The sequence below is a fragment of the Astyanax mexicanus genome, chromosome 22, assembly GCF_023375975.1.
Source record: "Astyanax mexicanus isolate ESR-SI-001 chromosome 22, AstMex3_surface, whole genome shotgun sequence".
NCBI classification, from domain to species: domain Eukaryota; kingdom Metazoa; phylum Chordata; class Actinopteri; order Characiformes; family Acestrorhamphidae; genus Astyanax; species Astyanax mexicanus.
In genome coordinates, this window is record NC_064429.1 from 32,099,145 (window position 1) to 32,124,388 (window position 25,244).

General features: G+C 38.5%; 1 protein-coding gene across 4 annotated transcripts in view; it reads left to right on the forward strand.

The window, feature by feature from the left end:
- Nucleotides 1–25,244, forward strand: part of nf2a (NF2, moesin-ezrin-radixin like (MERLIN) tumor suppressor a) — an 83,204-nt gene that overhangs the window by 50,525 nt on the left and 7,435 nt on the right. For all 4 annotated transcript variants that reach the window (XM_022668415.2, XM_022668418.2, XM_022668419.2 and 1 more), the window contains exons 13-17: nt 137–253; nt 3,503–3,603; nt 6,864–6,969; nt 11,800–11,918; nt 13,363–13,522. In XM_022668415.2, coding sequence (XP_022524136.1) covers nt 137–253; nt 3,503–3,603; nt 6,864–6,969; nt 11,800–11,918; nt 13,363–13,522 — 603 coding nt within the window. The remainder of the gene's footprint in view (nt 1–136; nt 254–3,502; nt 3,604–6,863; nt 6,970–11,799; nt 11,919–13,362; nt 13,523–25,244) is intronic.

The window sequence follows — 25,244 nt, forward strand, 5'->3', positions numbered from 1 at the left end:
ATCAGCCTGACTGGAGTCTTTGACTGGAGGCAAACAGAGCCCTCACTGTATGTCTGTGTATCTGTGTATCTGTGTGTTTGTTTATTAGTTTATTATTTAGTTTATTCAGTCTCTGTGTGTGTTCTCTCTCTCTCAGATGCGTTCCGAGGAGACGGCTGATCTTCTAGCGGAGAAAGCTCAGATAGCCGAGGAGGAGGCCAAACTCCTGGCTCAGAAAGCAGCCGAGGCTGAGCAGGAGATGCAGAGGATTAAGGTGAGTCTGGGGGATGCTTAACATTTATTATTCCCATTTTAGGTTTTACACGTAGACCAGTTACAAAAAATGGGTTATATTATAGTAAGAACTACTACTGATAAAATACTTTAAGAAATGAAGAACTGCTGCTTTGCAGTTGCAAAGGCCGTCACAAATTATATGATGAAACTGGCTCTCATCAGGACCGCTCTAGGAAGGGAAGAGCAAGAGTTTCCTCTGTTGCACAGGATAAAATTTATCAGAGTTACTGAATACTTAATATACAGGGGGTTGGACAATGAAACTGAAACAATCAATCAATCAACCTTTATTTTAAACTCGGAAGTACATTGAGGGTGACCCTCATTTTCAATGTAGCCGAGCAAATACAATAGTGATTGAAAAAGCAAAATTAAAAGCAAATATTTAATATTTATGAAACAGAAGAATAAAACTGACACTAAAAAATAAAACTATTTAGTAATAAGAATAAAATAAAAAAAAAATAAAAATATATAATAACAGTATTACTGATAAAACATAATTAAAAAGAATAAAATAAGATATTAAAATAAAATAATTATAAGAAAGTAAATACAAAAATAATAAAATAAATAAAAATAAATAAATTATATAAAATAAATAAAAGGAATATATATATATATATATATATATATATATAAAAAAGAAGAGAACTAAAACATGAAGTAAAATAAATAATTAAGATGGAGTAAAACAGGTACAGGCTGTCTGAAGGTGGTTAGATATTAAAAGTTTAAAATGATTGAGTGACACCAGTGAGCTGAGTTTTAGTGTTTCCTGTAGTGAGTTCCAGCTCGCCGGTGCACTGTAGCTAAAAGCAGATTTTCCCAGTTCAGTAAAAACTCTCGGTACCTGGCAGCTGATCCAACCACTGGAGCGAGTCTGATAATTACTGTTATTAAAATTTATCAATGAAGTGATGTATTCTGGCATATGACCGGAGAGTGTTTTATAAATAAAAATTAACCAGTGCATTTCCCTTCGTGCAGCTAATGGAGGCCAACCAGCTTTTCTGTACAGATCACAGTGATGAGTTCTATAAGGGTCGCCAGTGATGAACCTTAGAGCAGAGTGATATACTGGATCCAATAATTTGAGGGAACTGGCGGAGGCATATTTATAAATGACATCACCATAGTCTACAACAGATAAAAGGGTTGCCTCAACAATTGTTTTCCTAGCGTGTATGGGGAAACAAGCTTTATTTCTATATAAATAACCCAGCTTCTGTCTACATTTACTGACTAGTTTATTAATGTGAGGTTTAAAAGTGAGTTTCTCATCCAGCCATATGCCGAGATATTTATATTCTGTAACTCTTTCAATGGTGGATCCTGCCAGGGTAGTAAAATTTACACAATTCACATCACTATTAAGAGATCTGGAAAACAGCATTAACTTAGTTTTCTTAGCATTTAAAACCAGCTTGTGATTATTTAGCGCAATCTGTAGAGCATTAAAAGAGTTCTGTAGTTTTATTACTGCAGCATGTATAGAATCAGCTGAGCAATATAAGATTGTGTCATCTGCATAAAGGTGTATTTTGCAATCTAAGGAAGAAACAGAGGCAGCAATATCATTAATGTATATATTAAATAAAACTGGACCCAGAGTGGAACCTTGGGGGACGCCCTTAGAAATAGCTAGGAAATCTGATTTATAATTATTGAATGCTGTGCATTGTTGTCTGTCTGTGAGGTAGTTTAGGGACCATTCAAGAGCTTTTGCATCAAAGCCAATCTTTTTTAAATTTCTTAAAAGAAGAGTGTGATCAACTGAATCAAAAGCTTTCGTTAAATCAATAAAAACAGCTGCACAGTGTTTCTTCCTGTCTAAGTCTGAATACAGATCTGTCTCATTTTAGTGTGGGAGGTTTCATGGTTAAATTGGAGCAGCCTGGAGGCCAATCTTCATTAATTGCACATTGCACCAGTAAGAGCAGAGTGTGAAGGTTCAATTAGCAGGGTAAGAGCACAGTTCTGCTCTAAATACTGCAATGCACACAACATTATGGGAGACATACCAGAGTTTAAAAGAGGACAAATTGTTGGTGCATGTCTTGCTGGAGCATCTGTGACCAAGATGTCTTTGTGATGTATCAAGAGCCACGGTATCCAGGGTAATGTCAGCATACCACCAAGAAGGACCAACCACATCCAACAGGATTAACTGTGGACGCTGTAAGAGGAAGCTGTCTGAAAGGAATGTTCGGGTGCTAACCCGGATTGTATCCAAAAAAAACATAAAACCACGGCTGATCAAATCACGGCAGAATTCAATGTGCACCTCAACTCTCCTGTTTCCACCAGAACTGTCCGTCACCACAATAAATTATTGTGGTCTAAAACCAGGTGATTCATTTTCATTGTCCAACTCCTATATACTTAGTAATTGAATACATTTTAATGTTTAGATTCTCAATTTTAATTCTTTAATTTTATTCCTTTTATTGTTAATGTTTAATGGCATACAGCCGATGACAAAACAGAAAATTAGAATATTATATAAGACCAATTGGTATTTTTGGCAGTGTGGGCAGTGTGCCAAGTCCTGCTGGAAAATGAAATCTGCGTCTCCATAGAAGTTGTCAGCAGAGGGAAACCTGCATGGGAAACTTCTATGGAGACGCAGATTTCATTTTCCAGCAGGATTTGGCACACTGCCCACACTCCCAAAAGTACCAATTGGTCTTATATAATATTCAAATTTTCTGAGACGCTAATTTTTGGGGTTTTCATTGGCTGTAAGCCAAAATCCTCAACAGTAAAAGAAATAAACACTTAAAATAGATCACTCTGTGTTTAATACATCTATATAATATATAAGTTTTACATTTTGAATTACTGAAATAAAGTAACTTTCCAATAATATCCTATTTTTTGATATATATTATGTGCAAATTATATGGCCAAGGTTACAGAGTGTGATTATGTATTATTTAGGGTGCTGAAATATGGATTCTCACTACAGTCCTCTCTCTCTCTCTTTCTTGCAAACACACACACACATACAATTACAAATATATTGAAGTTTCAGCATTTACATTTTTGTAATCATGTTTGTAATCTTGATTAATCTCTTGTGTTTTGGGAGATTGACACCACTAATATAAATGTAAATTTATTTTGCTAATCTTACATTCATTCTTTGTGTGTGTATGTGTGAGGGTGAGGGGGTTAAGAGGGCTGTGTTGGTAACAGTGTGGGTTAATGTGGGCTGTTAAAGGTGACGGCGATTCGCAGCGAGGAGGAGAAGAGACTTATTGAGCAGAAGATGCTGGAGGCGGAGATGCTCGCACTCAAAATGGCTCAGGAATCGGAGAGAAGGTATGTATTTTATACACTGCATGGCCAAAAAAAATTAAACACCTGGATTTAACTAAAAAAATGGGTTAGAAGCTCCCATTGGAGAATAATTATTGCATGAGTGATTATTATTTATCTGGCAACAAGTAGTTTAACCCTAACTGATGCAGGGAGTAGCTTCTCATTTTTTAAAATGACCATGTGGAAAGAGATTGCTGCTGAAACTACTAAAATCGGGTAAAGAACTGTCCAACACATTTTTAAACAGTGGAAGGAAACATCATCTTCAAGGAAGGAATGTGGTCAGAATCCGCGTCTTTTTGAACTGGTGCTGATGCAGCATCACCGAGTAGCATCACAGCGCTAACGCTCGGAGGAAAGCGCAGCGACTCGGTTCTGATACATCAGCTTACAGACGCCGTGTTCTGATTGACATCACCCAAAGAGTGATGAGTGGAAAGAGCATCATCTACTTTACCCACCCAGAGAGAGAGCAAGGCCAATTGTGCTCTCTCAGGGCTCTGGCAGCTGATGGCAAGCTGCATGACTAGGACTCGAACCAGCGAGAAACATCATCTTCAAGGAAGTAATGTGGTCAGACGCCGCCTCTTTTCGAACTGCTGCTGATGCAGCATCGGCGAGTAGCATCACAGCGCTAACTCTCGGAGGAAAGCGCAGCGACTCGGGTCTGCTACATCAGCTCACAGACGCAGTCTTGTGCTGATCGACATCACCCAAGGAGTAGTGAGTGGAAAGAGCGTCATCTGCTGTACCCATCCAAAGAGAAGAGCAAGGCCAATTGTGCTCTCTCTCTCGCTGCATGACTGGGATTCGAACCAGCGAGAAACATCATCATCTTGAAGGAAGGAATGTAATAGGAAGGATGATGGTGATCAGCTATCACTTAGATCTTTGGTGAAATAAATCAAATGGTAGAATAAAACATAAGTAGAACTCAGGGACATGTTGTTTAATAGTGAAAGAAAGAGCTTTACCACACTCACAATGCAATTAAAGGGACTAAACAGCTGTGTAACTTTAAGAAACCTCTTTGAGAATCTTTGGAATGTTCTGGAGAAGGCTCTGTGCAATAATCCAAATCTCTCTAAATATCCACATAAATATTAATCCTATAGCAAAATCCTTCTGAATTTTTTTCTGCTCTTCTTTTCCAAATAAACCAACACCAAAATTAAACATGGCAGTTGAGACATTTTATTTTTTTTCCTCATCTTCTCCTTCCTATGTTTCATCCTCTCTCCACCCTGTTGCGTTTTCTCTCGTGGTGGTTTTCATCACTGCAGGGCGTACTCTTGTTTCCTTCCTGCCACAAGATTACACTGCATTTTTCTGCCCCTTAAGTCATTATAAGAGTACGCAATCAAGTGAAATTTCAGTTCTATTGAGATAAATCTAGATATTGCTATATATAATTACAAATTTCTTTGGTTTTGCATTTTTTCTCAATACTTACATATTTCAGATTAACAAACACATTTTAATATCAGAAAAAGATCACCTGAGTAAATACAAAAATCAGTTTTTAAATGATGATGATTTTAACCAGACCTCTAAACAGCAACAACTGCAATCAAGCGTTTGTAATAACTGGCAACAAGTCTTTCACATCTTTCTGGATTATTTTTTTTTAATTCATCCATATTGGAGGGTTTTCTGAGGTGGGTGTTTTTGTTTTTTTTGGACCTGTTTGTTTTTTTTTTTTTGTTTTTTTTTACACTTCCGGGATGAGTTGTCCTTGCCCTTTTGGAGTAATTTTGTTGGCCCGTCACTCCTAGAAAGAGAAAGGCAGTTACTTTTTCCACACATAGGGCCATGATAGTTTGGATCGCTATTTTCTATTAATGAATAAAGTTATCATTTAAAAGCAGTTTTTTTTGTGTTTATTCAGGTTGTCTTTGTCTGATATTAAAGTTTGTTTTAATGATGTGAAAATTATAAATAATTTATTTTGTTGAGCAAGGTGGTGTGTGAGGGGTTAGTGTGTGTTGTGCTGATATGAATGAATCAGACATTGAAGCAGTGCTGCTGGAGTTTTTAAACACTGAAAATTGTCCACCAAGACCGTCCTGTGAACACTGGTGAAGGGCTACAGGATGAGCAACACTGTATAAACTGTGCAGAAACAGATGCAGATTGTCTGTCTCTGATGTTACTTGATCTACAGGGTGGAGGAGCTGTAGGTAGGAGTGTGTACCGTATTTTTTTAGCTGTAAGTCGCACTTAAAATCCTTTAATTTTCCCAAAAATAGTCAGTGCCTTATAATCTAGTATATATCTAATATGAATTTACCAGTCATGTATTAAAGAGCATTAAAGCCACTCCATTAAAGTACAGCATTATACAGGAGTTTTTTTTTTATTGAGTTCTCCAGTAACGGGGTCTAGAGTAGTATTAGCATTAGCTGCTACCTGCTTTTTCCCTGTATAATCGGCCTGTAGCCTGCTGCTAACTCTGGCTAGCACTGCTGGAGCAGCATTAACATTACCAGCTAACCGCGGGTATATTGAAATGTAGTCTGCACGTTTACCGTGTTAAAACAAGCTACGTGGGATGAACCGCTACCTTATATTGCCCTGGCTTACTGGAACACTAAGGGTTACTCAGTGTAGCGCTCTCGTGTGGCATTAGCTAGCGGTTAGCTGCTAAAATAAACGAAAAGTGATTTACTCACCCACATAAATTGTTTGATTTGATTTTAAAAGAAAGTCTTTTTTTATTACAGTTTTGTTTACTTAGCTTAGCTTTACTTAACTTAGTAAAGCTTAGAAATGCTGAATTATAAGTTCCTTATATTGTCTCTTAAAATGTGTCTTGTAATTATGTATGAAAATAGACCAGAAAATAGATGTTCATTAATAGTGCGCCTTATAATCCGGTGCACCTTATAAATAGTGCGAAAAATATGGTAATAGAGTGAAGGACAGTGAGAGATTAAACACAGTGTTTAAAAACTCCAGCAGCACTGCTGCATGTGTTCCGCTCTTACCAATAGAACACACACTAACACCTCATACACCACCACCATTCTGATCAGTCCTAATCACTGCAGTGCACATTTTGAGCTGTTCAGATAGGAATATAGGCAGCGTTTGAGTTAGTGGTGAGGTCCGACTCCACGCTGGGAGGGAGAGCTGTTAAACTCCAGTCTGATCTGAAAGCACTTCCTCAACGCCTTAAGCTCTCACTGCCCAGTTCCAGATCAATTAGAGAAGGTTCCCGCTGCCCACGGCGAGTGACTCACGCTTCTGTCTCCCCACAGAGCCAAGGAAGCAGATCAGCTGAAGCAGGACCTGCAGGAGGCCCGGGAATCAGAGCGCCGAGCAAAACATAAGCTGCTGGAGATCACCAGCAAAACGCCCTACTCGGTACGCAGCGCTTCCCCCGGCACAGCGGGGCACTGGCAGCTCGCCCTGCCACCTCACTCACTCACATTTACTCACTCTCACCAGGTCTTGATGATGCCCAGGGCTGTCACTCTCATTTCACACATTTTGCTATTTATAGGTTTATGTTTAAGTCAAATGAAATAAAACATTGTTGTTTTATTCTATAAACTACAGACAACATTTCTCCCAAATTCCAAATAAAAATATAGTAATTTAAAGCAGAAAATGAAAAATGCCTGAAATAACAACAAAAAAAAGATGCAGAGCTTTCAGACCTCAAATAATGCAAAGAAAAAAAAAATTGTTCATATTCATAAAGATTTAAGAGTTCTCAAATCAATATTTTATTGATTTATATCAATTTTATAATATTACATTTAGTTCTGATTATTCAGTTTCGAAGCTTAAGTTTAATTTAATTTCCTGTCAAAATAGTAATTAAAGCATGTCCTTCAGTCATGGCGATTATTTTTTTAAATTAGATGACATTCTTTATTTGCATTAAGAAGCAGAAAATCAATAAAAGAGAAAAAACTTTTTTTCTTTAAAATAGGAAATATAAAAATATATATATATATATATATATATATATATATATATATATATATATATATATATATATATATATATATATATATATATATTAAATAAATTATTAAAGAAAGAAAAACAGCCAAACACATAAATTCGTTTTTGTTCAGAAATCAATATTTGGTGGAATAACTCTGGTTTGTTTTTAATTACAGATTTTTTAATGCATCTTGGCATCATGTTCTCCTCCACCAGTCTTACACACTGCTTTGGATTTGGATAGCTTTATGCTGCTTTACTCCTGGTGCAAAAAATCAAGCAGTTCAGTTTGGTTTGATGGCTTGTGATCATCCATCTTCCTCTTGATTATATTCCAGAGGTTTATTTATTTCATTATTTTATTTTAAATTGTTTTGCATTTTAGATTAATACTAAAGGCATCCAAACTATGAAAAGAAAAAAAAAAACTCAAAAAAACAGAATATGTTTTATATCCTAGATTCCTCAAAGTAGCACCTCTTTCTTAAGCTTCTTATCCGGACGGGATTAGTTTCTCAGGGGGACGTCTGTAAAAAAAAAAAAAAAAAAATATTATTCTACTCAGTGATAAAACTCCTGCATCTGGACTGCAATTGAAAAAACAGGAGGACCAGTGAGTTTTCAGGATTTCTCGGTCACGTGACATTGAGTTCAGTAGCTCCTCCATTTCCACTCGCTGTTGTGTTTTTACGTGGATTTACGTGGAAAGTGTTATTACGGTGTGTGGCAGTGGACAAATAGCTATTTTATTAAACGCGAGGAGACGAAACTCAGGGATGTGCGCCTGGACAGGAATAAAATTACCGGAGGACCACAAAAAGAGTTCAGAGAAAAACAGTAGATAATTCAGCCTGTAATTTTTTTTTTTTTTTTTTTTAGAGGACGTCTAAGAAAAACACACACATGTTCGTTCCGGACGGGAATAAAATCACAGAGGACCCCCCCATAAAAGAGAAAATTAGGGCTTTTAATGATGAGTCCCATTCATTAATCAGTTTATTATAAATCAAACCTCTCTCTCTTCACTTCATCCTTTCTTCAGCAGCGTCTAAATGGTGGAATCAGGTGGATTTGATTAGGGCAGCAATTAAACCCTGCAGGAGAATCACCAGGAGCTAAAATCATTAGCGCTCAGTTAGCTGGACGCTAACGCTGCTGCACACATTTACTCCTTTTACTGTCCATTACATTTAGCTCTGATTATTCAGTATTAAAGCTAAAGTTTAATTTCATTCATTTCCAATCAGAACATTAATTAAAGCATGTCCTTCAGTCATGGCGAGATATTTTCTTAAATAAGATGTGATTCTTTATTTTCATTAAGAAGCAGAAAAATCAATAAAAGAGGAGCAAAAATGTTTTTTTTTTTTGTTTGTTTTTTTTTGCTTTCTTTAAAATGGGAAATATTAAAATTAAAATGAATAAAAAGGATGTAGAGAGAGAAAACAAGACTAGGATATTCATGCAAGGTCTTGTAGAACCTTGAGAACAGTCCGACACATGAAGTTTTTTAACACAAAAATTTAAAATAGTCTATTTGGGTTTTTTTGTTTATTTATTTTTATTGATTCAGTTTTGTACAAAAAAAAAAACGACACGTGAAGTCAGACTCCGCCTCTTTTTGAGCTGTTCTGATACATCAGCTCACAGACGCAGCCTTGTGCTGAGCGACATCACCCTAGCAGTGATGAGGGGAGAGAGAAGAGCGCCATCTACTGTACTGTACCCACCCATAGAGAGAGAGCAATGCCAATTGTGCTCTCTCAGGGTTTCTCCCGCAACTGATGGCAAGCAAGCTGCATGACCAGGATTCGAACCAGCGATCTCCCGATCGTAGTGGCAGCGTGTTTAGCCTCGTAATCTGTGTTTTTAAAGCTGTGTTTAAATCTAATCAAGCAGTCTTAGTGAGTCTCACTCTCACTCTGCTGACATTTCTTTTCTGCTTCAGTCTGAGCGCTCAGTGAGATACCCAGTGATTTAGCTAGCCTTTAGCAACCTTATCAGTATTAAGTCAACTAGATAAGAAGCGAAGAGGAGGAAGAGGAAGAGGAGGAGGAGGAGGAGGGCTGTTTCAGACCGAGCTGATAGCAGCCCTGCAGGTTTCACTGCTGCACCGTCGCCACAAAAAACACTGTGGATGACTGTTGTTTAGAGTGGGATTACAGGCGGGATCAAAATGTCCGGCCATTGTGAAACGCAGCAAAAGAGCGAGAGCTGGAAAGTTGTCGCAGCTTCGGTCGGCTCTACTGAATATGAATATCAGCCGGGGTCAAACACACGCGACGGTGAGAGCACTCGTCTCGCTGTCTGCATATAATAAAACCTGAGTGAATGCGGCGAGCGGGTGTGATCCGCTAAGCCTGGGATTTAAATAATAGGGGCATGAAAATGAATGAGCGCTTCTGCTTTACTTTTACTCTTTTTTTCTTTCTTTTCGGTGGGGGGGCTCTGTGTAAATGCTATTAAAGAAGAAATGTAAATGTGTCCACCAGGAGACAGCTCCTCAGTGCTATTACTCTTAAGCTGATGGTTATTAGTCTGGGCATTCGGAAGCTCCCTCCTGCACCAGTCTACTGTCTTAAGTCCTACCGGCGTCTAATCATCAGAATTGAGGAATTGAGACGAGGCGAGGCGAGTCAGGATCCGAGTCAGAGATCAGAGGCATAGACTCTATATAGCTGGACAGAGCATCGTCTCTCAAAAGTGAAGCCACCACAGGTCGGGCGCCCCCTGCTGTTCGGCTGCAGAAAGCCGTGTAACCCCACCCATCCCCATAGGTTTCAATGGCAAAACAGAACAACTTTCAATCACGTTTTTTTCTAATATACTGTAATTCTACCTCCATTATTTAAATGCAACAGCTAGTGTAACCTCTGCTTATATTGTCAAATTTTTATATCCCCACAGAATTCGTTTTTTAAAATGTTATTAAGCCCTATTTAAAAAAAGGTGTGGTTATTGTAAAAGGGCTGGTTATGGGCGGGACCAATAACAGACCGTCAGCTCCGCTCCGCCCCGCTCTGCAGTCTGTGACCTCGAGGCAGCCCTCAGGGGCGGGGTTATTTAAATGAGTAGGCTGCTCTCCACAGTCTTTCTCCCTCCTCTGGTCTCTACTGCGCTCTACAGACTCGGGTTTCAGGATCGCCAACATGGAGGAAGATTTTGGCTTCATTTTCATTGAATGAATGGGAACGGAGACACGACGTCCATCTTTCTTTACAGTCTCTGATCAGAGGTGACTGGTAGTCCGCATGTTATTTGACCCTTTAAAAGTGTGGCCACAAGTTTGATCAAGTGTCAAGTGTTATGTAACTGGATATGAAATGCAAATTCAAGCTTTCATGAAGGTGGATGGTGTATTAGATATGTGTGTTCATTGTGGCGCCTTCAGTGTTTTAGAGTAGAGAACAGTTTTAAATGGCCATGAAATATTATCATAATATTTTAGCATATTTTTAGTGATAATAATGATAATTCAAGAATATTCCACTGCAACAAAATAAATGTCAGTTTTATTACATTTAGAAATACCAGTTTTAAACATGTATTAGAAACATATCTATTCTAGAATAGATAGAATTTCCCCTCGGGGATCAATAAAGCATCCATCCATCCATCCATCCATCCATCCATCCATCCACCCATCCACCCATCCACCCATCCATACACACCTGTAAGCTTAAGAACAAAATATATGTAAGCTTATATATTTTTATCAAACTACAGTAACAAACACATTATTTTTTTGGATAAAATTAAGTCTAATCTAATAAAATACAATAATATAGCAATATAATAATACTACAATATATAGCAAAAATCACAATAATACCAATGTGCAAAATATCTAATGAACGTACTGTGGCAATAAGAAGTAATTTCATGTTTTTCTGCATAAATGTGTCATTAAATTTGATTAATACATTTTACGTTTAAGCCGTGCAAGGTGTACTTTTCCCGTTGTTATGATGGCAAAGACACACTTTCATATATCATATATATATATGTCACTGTATTGCCATAAGAAAAGGACATGATAATAAAAATTGATGAACATACATTTATTGGCACCATTTCTAAAGCTAGGAGTGGGGTATATGTATATAAAGTGGTATACAGCCTGTCAGTATACTCAATAATAAATAAACACAATAATGGCAAATAAAATAAAAAAAACATCAGTAATCTTTATTTATGAATGAACTAATCTCTCTCTCTCTTTTTTTTTCTTTATCTCAGGCCCCCTCGCTCTCCCCCAGCGCTCTTCCTCCTGACCTCAGCTTCAGCACGGAGAACCTGAGCTTCGACTTCAAAGACACGGACATGAAACGGCTGTCTATGGAGATCGAGAAGGAGAAGTGAGTAGTGGAGTGTTTGTGAGTAAAAGCCGCTCTGCTCTTCAGGTCCATCTCTGCGTCTGCCTGCTCTCATCTTCATCACACTAAGAGCTCGGGCTGACGGAGAGGCGCTGGGGTCCGCCGGGCTTCAGAACCAGGGCTGAGTTTTACTGCTGAAGTTCGCCTTGTTTTTCTGAAGGTGCTGCAGCTCGGGAACGCTGGTTGTGAAGGGTTTAAAGTGTGTTTTGCTCATATGTAGATTGCTGTATTTTTCAGACTGTAAGAGTCTTAATCCATGAACGTCTATTTTCATATATAAGTCGTATATAAGGATGCCTAAATCGAAATAAACAAAACTGTAATTCTTAAAAAAAAAAAAAAAAAAATCCTTTTAAAGTCAAACGTGCAGTTTGTAAGCTTAGATTTCCAATATTTTGTCTAAGCATGAGTTTTCAGTGAAGTTTCTCCAGCACTAAGGCTAGGTGCAGCAGCACTAGCATTAGCCGCTAATCGCAGCACTAGCAGAACGTAAATGCTGCTCGATAGCACTAGACTGATGAACCCTGAGTGTTCCGGTAACCCAGGGCGCTATCAGCTAGCGGTTCCTCCAACGTAGCTTGTTTTAAAACTGCAAACATGCAGACTACAGGCGGAAGAGCTAGCGCTGTGGTTACCGACTAATGCTAATACTGCTGCTTATAACTCACACTTATAACTCTGTACTTCAGTGGCGTGGCTTTACTTCTCCTTAATACCTGAGTGGTAGAAATAATTCATAAGACGCACCGCAATTAATACATAAAGCACACTTTCGACTTTTGCGAAAATTAATGGATTTTAAGTGCGCCTTATAGTCCGAAAAATATGGTAGTAAACGCTTATATCGAAGCTGATGTTCAGCATTGATGTTTAGAGTCTGAACAACCCAAAACTCACGTTCCCAGTCAGAGATTTCTGACTCAGTTTTATGAAATCTATTTTTTTTTCAGTGGCTGAAAATGCTACCTGACCCTCACACTCATCCATAGAACCACATAGAACAACAAAAAGTGGTTTTATTTTTTTTTCTTGATTAATGACCCTGTCTAAACACTGTAGACATGCTCATAAGTCATTGTTTCTTCCAAAATCAAGTCTATTACAAGGAGTTTTTCCTGATTTAGTTTTTTCTGTCCAATAAAGTCGTTTTTGTGCATTTAGCACAATTTAGCATTAGTGATTTCAGGATGTTTGATAATTACCAACTTCGCTCATTGTCCCCAACCCCACAACTCATCCCAATCCCAAAACAATTGGATGGAGCACAATCATTCCAGAAAACAGTTTTTCCACTTCTTTTTCCAATTTATAATCTAATTCTTCTTTTTTTTTTTTTTTTTTTTTTTTTTTTTTTTTTTTTTAAATAAAGCATGAATTTCATTCATTCACTTCATTCTGTAACTATCTGTGTATGTGTGTTCTTTAGGGTGGAGTACATGGAGAAGAGTAAGCACCTGCAGGAACAGCTGAACGAGCTGAAGACCGAGATCGAGTCTCTGAAGCTGAAGGAACGAGAGACTCATCTGGACATCCTGCATAACGAGAACACGGAGAGAGGAACCAGCAAGCAGAGCAACTTCAAAAAGGTCAGTAGTCCTTCAGAGCTCTCAGCTCAGCCTGATTTCACACGTAAGTTTTGCTTATATTAACTCATCCAGAGAGAGAAATTGCCTGTGATGAGGAGACAGGGTAGAAATTTCACTTTTCCCTACAGTTCAATTAATCCTTAGTAATTTCCAATCCCTCTGTCACATGATACCACCAGTGCTGGAAGCGTGCTTCCTCCATGTCAAATTGCCAGTGATGTTTTTTTATTATTACGGAATTTGTGGTGAACTTAGTGCTAAACGTTTTGTTGACTTGTTTTAATTCAGACAGTGGTGGATAGAAACTACGATCTTTCAAGAAATAAAGCTGCGTCTTGAAAAAAAATTAATATAATTGAGTCTAAAATGTGAAACACATGTATAGATTATTAATGTTTTCCACACAGAGAATGATCTATTTTAAGCCTTTATTTCTTTTATTGTTGATGATTATGGCTTACAAGCAATAAAAACCCAGAATTTTTTTTGGGTTTCAGAAAATTAGAATATGATGTGAGACCAATTGGTACTTTTAGCAGTGTGGGCAGTGTGCCAAGTCCTGCTGGAAAATGAAATCTGCGTCTCCATAAAAGTTGTCAGTAGCAGAGGGAAGCATGAAGTGCTGTAAGATTTTGTGGGAAAACAAAACTGCACTGACTTTAGACTTGATAATAAAACACAGTGGATCAACACCAGCAGATGACAGACATGACTCTCCAAACCATCACTGATCATCAGTACATTTTGCATTTCATTTAAAGGAAATTAAGGGAGCAGAGTCTGGAGGAAGAGTGGAGAGACGCACGGTCCAAGCTGCTTGAGGTCTAGTGTGAAGTTTCCACCAATCAGTGATGGTTTGGAGAGTCATGTCTGTCATCTGCAGGTGTTGATCCACTGTGTTTTATTATCAAGTCTAAAGTCAGTTTTCCCACAAAATCTTACAGCACTTCATGCTTCCCTCTGCTGCTGACAACTTTTATGGAGATACAGATTTCATTTTCCAGCAGGACTTGGCACACTGCCCACACAACCAAAAGCACCAATTGATCTTATATAATATTCTATATTCTGTATTCTGAGACACTGATTTTTGGGGTTTTTATATCTACTAAAGACATATTACTTCATATCTGCTCATTATTATTTACAGTTATTTTCTTATATCTATGGACAGATCTAGTGCAATATTTTTCTGATTATTATTTCTGTAAGGTGTTTACTTTCATTAATCATTAACTTTTGATAAATAGAGGTTTTTATTTAGCTATTTATTTATAAGTACATACATTTTTTGTATTGCAATATATAGTATGCAGTATATATAGCCTGGTAAAAAAGGTGCAGTGTCAGTTTTTTCCTTGGGGTTACATCAGAGATAAACCTTTTATGAGTTGTGAGGTGCTATCTTGTGAGTGATTCAAGGTGAGGTGATGTTGAATCAGTGAACTATAGTGGTAATGATTGTGACCGGTGGCTTCTGGCTGTAATTGTCCATGCGAAGTGACGGGTTACTCTAACAACTATAGAAATTGCATTCAAATTCAGTAGAGGAGAACACTCACACATGTATCCCACAGCTTCTTTGGGATATAGCAGGACGTACTAGTTCCTGTCCCATGGTTTTTGGATCATTTTATCAGTAGTTTCTACCTAGATTGATATTCTGAGATTTGTATTTACCTCAGTGTTAAACTTCCAGTAGTTTCCATTAGTTTTGTTGACTCGTTTTTATGTGTGAGTCAGTTTTACTGCAGTAAATGTGGCATAATCCTAATATTTCAGATTTTATCTGGTATAATACAGAGAGAAAGCAGAAGATAACTGTAACTGCAGTGATTCATCTGTAGTAGTGAACAGGAAGTCTCTGGAGCTGCTGTGCTTCATGTAAAACTACAAAAAAATGTGAAATCCTCTCTGTGGATAGATGCTGAGGTTTTTGGAGGTATCAGCAAATTAGGCGTGAACCCAGTCGTGTGTGTGCATATATATATTTTGTCATATTATAATTCCCTGCTTGAGCTCCGTAGTCAGGTCCAATTAAATGGAAGGAACTGCACCTGGGTTCCCAATCTCTGCAGTTGCTTTTGTTTTCCACTTTATATTTTCAAATGTTTTCTAAGTGCAAGAGACAGTACTATAAAAACTATAACATTAGCTTTATTATTGAGTTAGTAATATATTTAATCCATGCAGAAACTGTTGTGATTGTGTTTTCATTTTCGTTGGTAACTATTTGATTTAAGCGGTCTATTGGAGTCCCACTGGGTTCTATTTTAGGGCCTATAAAACTGATGATAATGACAGAAATGTGAAAATGTCATCAAAGTTAAATGAAACTGGTCTATATGCATGCAACATATGAAAATGTTCTTTAACCCCCATTGTCTGCAGTAGCTAAGAAAAGAAAATACTCCGAAAAATACTCAAAAAGAGTCAATTAGGCTCGAGACCACAAACAGGCAGCGCTAATCCCGGGCTACAGCAGAGCCGGCACTTTCTTGTACAGCTCTCTTTACCCAGTTGGTTAGCGTTAGCTATCTTGTGTAAGTAACTGTAGGTTTAAATTGGATCTCCGGTGGATTTCTGCGTTTTAGAGAGACCTTAAATAAACACTAGGGAAGCACGGTTTGACAAGGCAGCACAACTCGACACAACACCGGTCAAAGCGGACACCGTTCGCATAGTTTTTTTTAAGATATAGAGTGGACTCTGGGGTTTCGACGTGGTGAGACTGCTCAAGCACCGAATCACCAAGTCTGAGTAAGAGTTTAGTAGCGTTAGTTTAGCTGGGAGAGAGCAGAGCGACACTAAGAGTCTGACGTTAAGCTTAAGGGTTAACTTTACCTAGCAGTCAGTGCTATATCTTTATAACTAAGGCTGCATCTCAAACATTGTGTCCTTTGAGTTTTTAGAGCTGTAAAATTGACTGTGGGCTGATGGCAGGTTGAGTTCTCTGCTGCAGTGCTGTTAGCCAATCAGAAGCGATATATTTGCGTGTATGAATATTCATGAGCGAGAGTCGAAATCCTGGAGTCTATCTACAGTTACAAAAGGGACCTTAAATATATTGACAATCTTAATATATTGATGAATAGTAGACGAATAGTAACTATATATAAGATAATATAAGAAACACCCCGCCAAAGGTGCTTCCAAATTATGTACTAAACACATTGAAAACCAAAAAAGATGCAGAGCTTTCAGACCTCAAATAATGCAAAGAAAACAAGTTCATATTCATAAAGTTTTAAGAGTTTAGAAATCAATATTTGGTGGAATAACTCTGGTTTTTAATCACAGTTTTCATGCATCTTGGCATCATGTTCTCCTCCCTCCACCAGTCTTACACACTGCTTTTGGATAACTTTATGCCTGCACTCCTGGAGCAAAAATTGAAGCAGTTCAGTTTGGTGGTTTGATGGCTTGTGATCATCCATCTTCCTCTTGATTATAATCCAGAGGTTTTCAATTAGGTGAAATCAAAGAAACTTGTGACAATAAAATCACATATATTCCATTATAAGTGAGTTACATTGTATGATAAAGATTTACATTACTTAAATGGTCAATTTCTGTAAGTATAAATACATAAAGGAACCTAATAAACTGGCAACTCACTCAGTTTGTGTTTGTCTCCATAACAAATTCATGTAAAATCTAGTTTTCCTAATATTTCATGGAATTTTTTTCTCTCATCAGAGTCACTCAATTCGGTTGAATACATTTTTATTCACTGTTTCAGTCCATTAATTTTTTACCTCGAGGGGGTTTTCTGGGACCAGTTTCTCATTATTGCTTCTTTGTATTAGCGATCAAGATTGTCAACAAATATTATAATATATTATTATTACTTTCAGTAGAGGGGAAAATATTTTCCATTATTTCCCTGTGATTTGAAATCATGCATCAGAAACCAGTCTAGAGTCCCAGTACAGTCTTGTGTACTGTATATCCTTCTTAGTCTCCTGCCTTTTCAGCTTTAATACTGTCAGTTATTATTTTTTGTTGTAGTACATATTTACTTTGTTATGTTCATAAGACATAGCTCTGGAAAAAATATGAGAATGTTTAAAAAATTGATTTTACCAAATTGAAAACCTCTGAAATACAATCAAGAGGAAGAAGGATGATCACAAGCACCAGGAGTAAAGGCATAAAGTTATCCAAAAGCAGTGTGTAAGACTGGTGGAGGAGAACATGATGCCAAGATGCATAAAAACTGTGATTAGAAACCAGGGTTATTGCAAAAATATTGATTTCTGAACTCTTAAAACTTTATAAATATGAACTTGTTTTTTCTTTGCATTATTTAAAGGTCTGAAAGCTCTGCATCTTTTTTGTTTTTTCAGACATTTATCATTTTCTGTAAATAAATGCTCTAAATGACTATTTTTATTTGGAATTTGGGAGAAATGTTGTCTGTAGTTTATAGAATAAAACAACAATGTTCATTTTACTCAAACATAAACCTAAAAATAGCAAAATCAAAGAAACTTATTCAGAAACTGAAGAGCTGCTTGATGGCCTCTGTTCTGATTGGCTGCCTTGTATCACCTCATTCACAAAGCAGCCAGTTAAAAAGCTACTTTGCACTGGATGCACAGTGAAAATTGACTTCTGTTCTCTGTTTTGTTTTTTTTGCATTTTTAATCCATCCTTTAAATGCATTTTATTCCATCTACTGCTTCCATAAACTACTAAATAGTAAGAGAATCAGACATATTTTGATTGGCTGTCATTTCCTACTTTGAATATATACTTGTCGACACATAATTATCAGCATAAATCACACAAATTTAAGCCAGAATGCGCAACTTCTCCAATTTAGCCTGTGCTAAAGTCAGATTATGTTGTATTCGCAGCTCTGACAAGGCTCATTGTAGTGACTCCTTCGTATCAGGAAGCTGTAATTCCTTGTTTAACTACTAGATGGAACTAAGAAGCTGGCACACAGCTAGCTATTGACACTCATTAACATCCTTACTTTTACTTTTCACTGTGTGAACAGGCTAGACTAGGCTGAGCTATGCTATGTTTATTTTTTTCCTGTTTCCAATTGTAGAATGTGTAAGACTAACGTGTCTGGTGGAGGAAAGAGCATAAAGATTTTTTTTTTAGGCCATTAACCGGCTACCCCTCTCGAGAGTGCATCACTCAGCCCAGTAGAGTGAGAAGTTATTAGCGCAGCAGAGCTTACAAACACCACTAACCACACTAAACAGCACAAAGAGCAGACAACATTTAACCACCCAAGTTTTACTTCTGTTTTAAGGTTGTGTTGAGGTTTAAGCTCCACAGTACAGTTCTACATGAATGTTCCACCGCATTTTTAATATGTAGTTTGTTCTATAAAGTAATAAACTGCATATTTGTTCTTTAGAAACTGCATAAGGCACATTACAGAAGCCTTACATGATGATGCATTACGGTTTTGGCAATCGGCCGATCAAACTCAAAGTCAATCATTAAAATGCAATACATGTACGCAGTCTAAACTTTTGGGCTAATTTTTTGGCTCTTTTTATGTAACACCCTCCAGTGTAAATTTGCCTTAAAGCATTTTGTACATGGAATGGTTTGGCCATTCATTTCCATCCAGTTTCCTTTTTTGTAAAAAAAAAAAAAAAAGGCTTTTGAATTTTAGCGTGAAAGGGCGGAGCTAAACGATAACATTAAAACAGTTGAATACAGTTTCTAATTCTGTTTTAGAATAATCTCTATAACACAGCTTTCTAAAGTAGGGAACCCTTCATCACTGACACACCTGCACAGAATGAGTTATCGCCAAGAATGAGCATTATTTATTTTTTCGACAGTGGCGAGGATTTGTGATGTATTATTCAGCAGTAATTAAGACGTGCAGTCTGCGAGCATGAGCAGTGGTGAGCGGCGGAGTTGGTGCGGGCAAAGCATTATCATTAGCGAATCATCATTCAGAATCACACAGCAGGTAAAAATGTGCAGCTAGAAATCAACGTAATTATCTCCCCTATGGATTGGAAAAATCTAGCCATAGTTTTGGCCGTTACTATTGCAGTCCAGCCCTCAGTTTTGGCAGGATGTGCTTGTAAAACCATTGCCTGTTGAGGCAGTGATCACAAGGCTGTGGGTTCTATAACCTACCTGGTTATCACGGGGTTGTGTATTATAAATGCCTATGTCCACTGTTGGACCTTTAAGCCAAGACATTTAATGCTTTCTACTCCAGACTTTCCATGATGGAATATTAACCAAGTGGTAATGATCACATGGTTGTGGGTTTGATACCCTTGGTCCACTGAACTGCCTCAAGGCAAGGATCATAACCATCACTACGCTATGCAAAGAGAGCAACTACCTCCATACTCACCTCCATACTCCATACATGCAAAGGGCAACTTAAGGCAGTGGTAACTAGTCATCACATGGTTGTGGGTTCGGTACCCTACAGCAATAAGCGGCCATGTTTAGGACCTTAAGCAAGGCCCTTAACCATTTTTGCTTAATACTTTTCAAGATAGAACATGCAAAGGGCAAATTAAGGCAATAGTAACTCTGTAGTCATCACATGGTTGTGTGTTCGATACCCTACTCCAATAAGCTGCCATGTTTAGGACCTTGAGCAAGGATATTTATCATCTCTTCACTTTGCTTTTCAAGCAGGAACGAGCAATAAGAGTTAATAAGAGATTTAAGGCAGTGGCACCTCAGTTTGGCACTTGTCAGGGTTCTAAACCCACACTGGAATAAGTAAAGACATTTAGGGTGGTGGTTGTGGGTTTATTACCCATTTCCACTAAACAGTCACTGTGTTGGGCATTTGAGCATGGGCCTAGCACTCTTTTCTCTGTGTTTTCTAAGCAAAGGGAGCAATTTAGGGCAGCGGAAGCTATGGGGTATTCATGGGGTTGTCTGTTTGATACCCAATGGCTACAGACTGCCACTTTTGGACTCTCGAGTAAGACTTCAGTCCTCTTTGTTCCAGATATTCCAAACTTGGATACGTGAAGAGAGCAGAATTTGGATTGGAGTTGTTAGTTCGATGCCCTAGTCCACTAGACTACCACCTTTGGGCCCATGAGTGAGGCTCTTAACCCTTTTTGCTTCAGACTTTCCGTAATGGAAAATGCAAAGGGCAATTTAAGGCAGTAGAAGTATGGATATTGATCACATAGTTGTGGGTTTGATACCCTTCCCTAATAGACTGTTATGGATGGTCCCTTAAGCAAGGACATCTTGGAAAGCCAGGATTTGCACAGAGAGCAGCTTAGGTCAGTGGCAGCTCATTGGTTTGAGTATTTTTTGAGAGTTTTTTTTTATCACAAGCTTGTAGGTTCAATACCCTATTTCAATAAGCTTCCACTGTATATCCCACTGTTTAATTGAGGCCTATCCTTCTCCAAAGATTTCCTATCCAAGGGATACCATGCAATGGATGACCCCTTTTAAAATAGAACATGCAAAGACAAAGACGAATTGAGCATAAAAGTCTTTTGATCTCATTACCTCTACATTTTTCTCTTTTTTTTTTTTCAGTAGAATTGGTTCTATGAAATAGCATCAGACGAATCAGATATTTCATTACCGCTGGAGTAATAATAAACAAATTAAAACCTCGTATCGTCTTCCCCGTAATTTGAACTGTTTAATCAGAATTTACCCAGGGCTAGATTAGAGTGCTCTTTCCAGGCGTGGAGCTCGCTCCTTCGCTTAGTCAGAGGGTGTGAAATGTCCTCGTTAGAGCTACACTAATTGATTTCTGTCTCGTGATTGCTCGTTAGGTTTGAGGGGTCTCCAGTGTGCGCTGGGAGAGTCTGCTTTGGTGTGATTGTCTAATTGGACTTAGCTGGAGAGTGAAAGACTGTGCACCTCGGGAAGAAAGTCGGCCTCAGCGGATCCACGGCTTTAGAGCCAAAATGAAATCCCCTCAAATCCTTCTCTCGTCCCTCCGACAGCTGTTGTTTTCCTGACCTGTGTTGGACTTGTGTTTTTGGCGTCATCCGGTTTGTTTGGGGAAGTACCCCCTCATGGCACTGAAGCGAGTGTAACCTTTTCAGTATTGTGTGGTATTGAGCGAAAAAAGTGATGCGAAACGATGTCCCATACACCCTTTACAGCCTCTTTATAAATCCTTAATCTTACAGTATTTACTGTGTTTCCCATCCATCTGCTACGGCAATTCATGTTGCCTTACCGTGGGCACGCTGCCTGGTATTCAGCTTTACCTTACTCTAGGTCAGCGGTGTCCAAACTACAGCCTGCGGGCCATTTGCGGCGAGGGATTTTAATAAAAAATGAAAGTTGGCCCCCTATTAAGCTGGTTTTTATAATGTGAAATTCGAGTTTGAATGCTAGGTGTCAGAAAACGAGCCAAAGAGTCTAAAGCAGAGAGAGTGCGCAGTTGTAGTGCAGAAAACGGGCCAAAGAGTCTAAACGCGGTGAGAGTGATCAGTTGTAGCACAGAAGACGGGCCAAAGAGTCTAAACACGGCGAGAGTGATCAGTTTTAGCGCTGAAAATGGACCAAAGAGTCTAAAAGCGACAAGAGTGCGCAATTTTAGCGCAGAAAACTGGCCAAAGGGTCTAAACATGGTGAGAGGGATCAGCTGGAGCACTGAAAACGGGCTAAGGAGTCTAAACATGGCGAGAGTGATCAGTTGTAGCACAGAAAATGGGCTAAAGAATCTAAACGCGGTGCGAGTGCGCAGTTGTAGTGCAGAAAACGGGCAAAAGAGTCTAAACGTGGTGAGAGTGTTCAGTTGTAGCGCAGAAAACGGGACAAAGAGTCTAAACGCGGCGAGAGTGATCAGTTGTGGCGCAGAAAACGAGCCAAAGAGCCTAAATGCGGTGAGAGTGATCAGTTGTAGCGCAGAAAACTGGCCAAAGAGTCTAAACGTGGCGAGAGTGTTCAGTTGTAGTGCAGAAAACGGGCCAGAAAGTCTAAACGCAGCGAGAGTGATCAGTTGTAGCACAGAAAACAGGCCAAAGAGTCTAAATGCTGTGAGAATGTTCAGTTGTAGCGCAGAAAACGGGCCAGAGAGTCTAAACGCGACGACAGTGATCAGTTGTAGCGCAGAAAACACACCAAAGAGTCTAAAAGCAACGAGAGTGGACAGTTTTAGCCTAGAAATCGGGCCAAAGAGTCTAAACATGGCGAGGGTGATCAGTTGTAGCACAGAAAACGGGCTAAAGAGTCTAAAAGCAACGAGAGTGCACAGTTTTAGCCTAGAAAACGGGCCGAAGACTCTAACAGCGGTGAGAGTGATCAGTTGTAGCACAGAAAACAGGCCAAAGAGTCTAAATGCTGCGAGAATGTTCAGTTGTAGCGCAGAAAACGGGCCAAAGAGTCTAAAAGCGGAGTGAGTGCGCAGTTTTAGCCCAGAAAACGAGCCAAAGAGTCCAACAGCGGCGAGAGTGATCAGTTGTAGCACGGAAAACGGGCCAAAGAGTCTAAATGCGGCAAGAGTGATTAGTTGTAGCGCAGAAAATGGACCAAAGAGCCTAAAAGCGGCGAGAATGCGCAGTTGTATTACTATAAGTAGTATATTTCATTATTTGTTTTATTACAGAGTATGTGGTACGTGACTGCACATATATTTTCTCATTCTGGCCCCCAACAAAAAAAGTTTGGACACCCCTGCTGTAGGTAATACCTCATAAGGTAAACAGTTATACAGTGGTCATTCAAAACCATCCCTTGACATCTGTGTCACCATCAGTGTGTGTTTTTTTCGGTAAGTTTTTCGGTTTGGAATTAGTCAAATGGAAGCTATTCGAAGGCGCTGCGCTTTGTTAAGAGTTTGTATAGAGTCCATGTCCTGAGCCGGTGCAGGCAGGTGGAGCCCTGGGCCCGGGGGCAGCGCGACAGGGGCTGCTGCCTTTTCAGGCCGGCCTGTTAGGATGATTAATGACTGTGGACTGTTCCCTCGCCTGCCCGCTAATACCTCCTGCTGCTAACTGTAGCCTGGGGACGAGTGCTGCCGTGAGCTGCAGTAGGTGAGAGGTACTCAGCTGCCGGGATCCGAACAGGTCGGGTTTTCGGCCCCGGAGCCTCGCAGTATGTCCGCGTGTTGAAATAGCCACAACTAGGACTGCAACAGTTGGCGAGTTGTGAAAAGTGGCGATGCAGATTTTTATTTTTGGAACTCCGTTCACTTTAGGACCCCTTAACTTCTTAGCGTCTTACCGTATAATTCTGGTTTTAACCTGGTTCATCAGCTTGATTAAGTATTAATTAATTAGTGAAGTGATATGAAAAGTTTGCAACTAAATACTATTATAAGACAAGACCCCCCTACAGATTTTTTTGTTTTTGCTTTTTTGTCATACTGATGTATTTCTGATTATCTAACAAACTTTAATATCAGACAAATATAACCTGTAGTAAAGAAGTAAAAATAAATATTGTGTGAAAAAGTGTTTGCGCCTAAACCTAATAACTTGATTGTGCCGCCCTTGGCAACAACAACTGCAATCAAGCTTTACCGAAAACTGGCAAAAAGTCTTTTGAGCATGAACCACCTGTTTAAGATCATGCCATAGCATCTCATTCACACTTTGACTAGACTATACACTCTAAAACCTTAATTTAGTTTATTTTTATGCCATTCAGATGTGGACTTGTTTGTGTCCTTTGGGTCATTGTCCTGCTGCAGAACCCAAGTACGCCTGAGCTTGAGGTCACGAACAGATGGCCGGATTCTGATTCTCCTTCAGGATTGTATGTTAAACAACAGAATTACTGGTTGCATCTATTGCAGCAAGTTGTCCAGCAGACCATCATACACACACAACCACCACCATGTTTTACGTTCAGTACGATGTTCTTTTACTGATATTATGTGTTAGTTTTACGCCATATGTAACGGAAATCACACCTTTCACGGAAATCACACCTTTTTTCTCACCAGTCCAAAGAATTTTTATCCAAAGTCCTGGAGATCATCAAGATAAGAGTTTTTGATGAATAAGAGATGGGACATTGTGTTCTTTTTGGTCAAAAGTTTTTTTTGTTTTTTTTTTGGAACTCTCCTATGGATAGTTCCATATCCGCCTAGTCTTTTTTCTTATTATTGAATCATTAATCTTTAACTGACCTTAACTGAGGCCTTATATGAGACCTGCAGTAGGGGTGGGCGATATGGCTCTAAAATAATATCACGATATTTCAGGGTATTTTTGCGATAACAATATACTTGGCGATATAGGATAACAGAAAAATAATTCCTTATTTTCAGGAATATAGTATAATAGTATAACAGAATAATCATAATGTGGCAAAATAAGTAATATAGCATAAAATAATATAATGCAGCAAAAATATTGCAGAATATTTTCATGCATATAAACTGCAAACTAAAACAATTATACAATAAATACACTTAAAAGTAGTCCATTATTTACTGTAAAGCTTTAAGACAAAACATCCCTATTATCATAAAAATGGATTATTAATATCATGATATTTCTGTGTCACGATATATTGTATACGATATAATATTGCCCGTCCATAACCTGCAGTTCTTTAAATGTTGTTCTGGCCTTTTTCTTTTTGTGACCTCCTGGATGAGTTGTTCATGCCCTTTTGGAGTAATTTCAGTCAGTTGGCCGGTCACTCCTGGGATGGTTCACCAGTTTTTCATGTTTTCTCCATTTCTGAATAATAATAGCTCTCACTGTGGTTCTTTAGAAGCTTTAGAAAAGACTTTGTAAACTTTTTCAGACTGATAGATGATCAATTACTT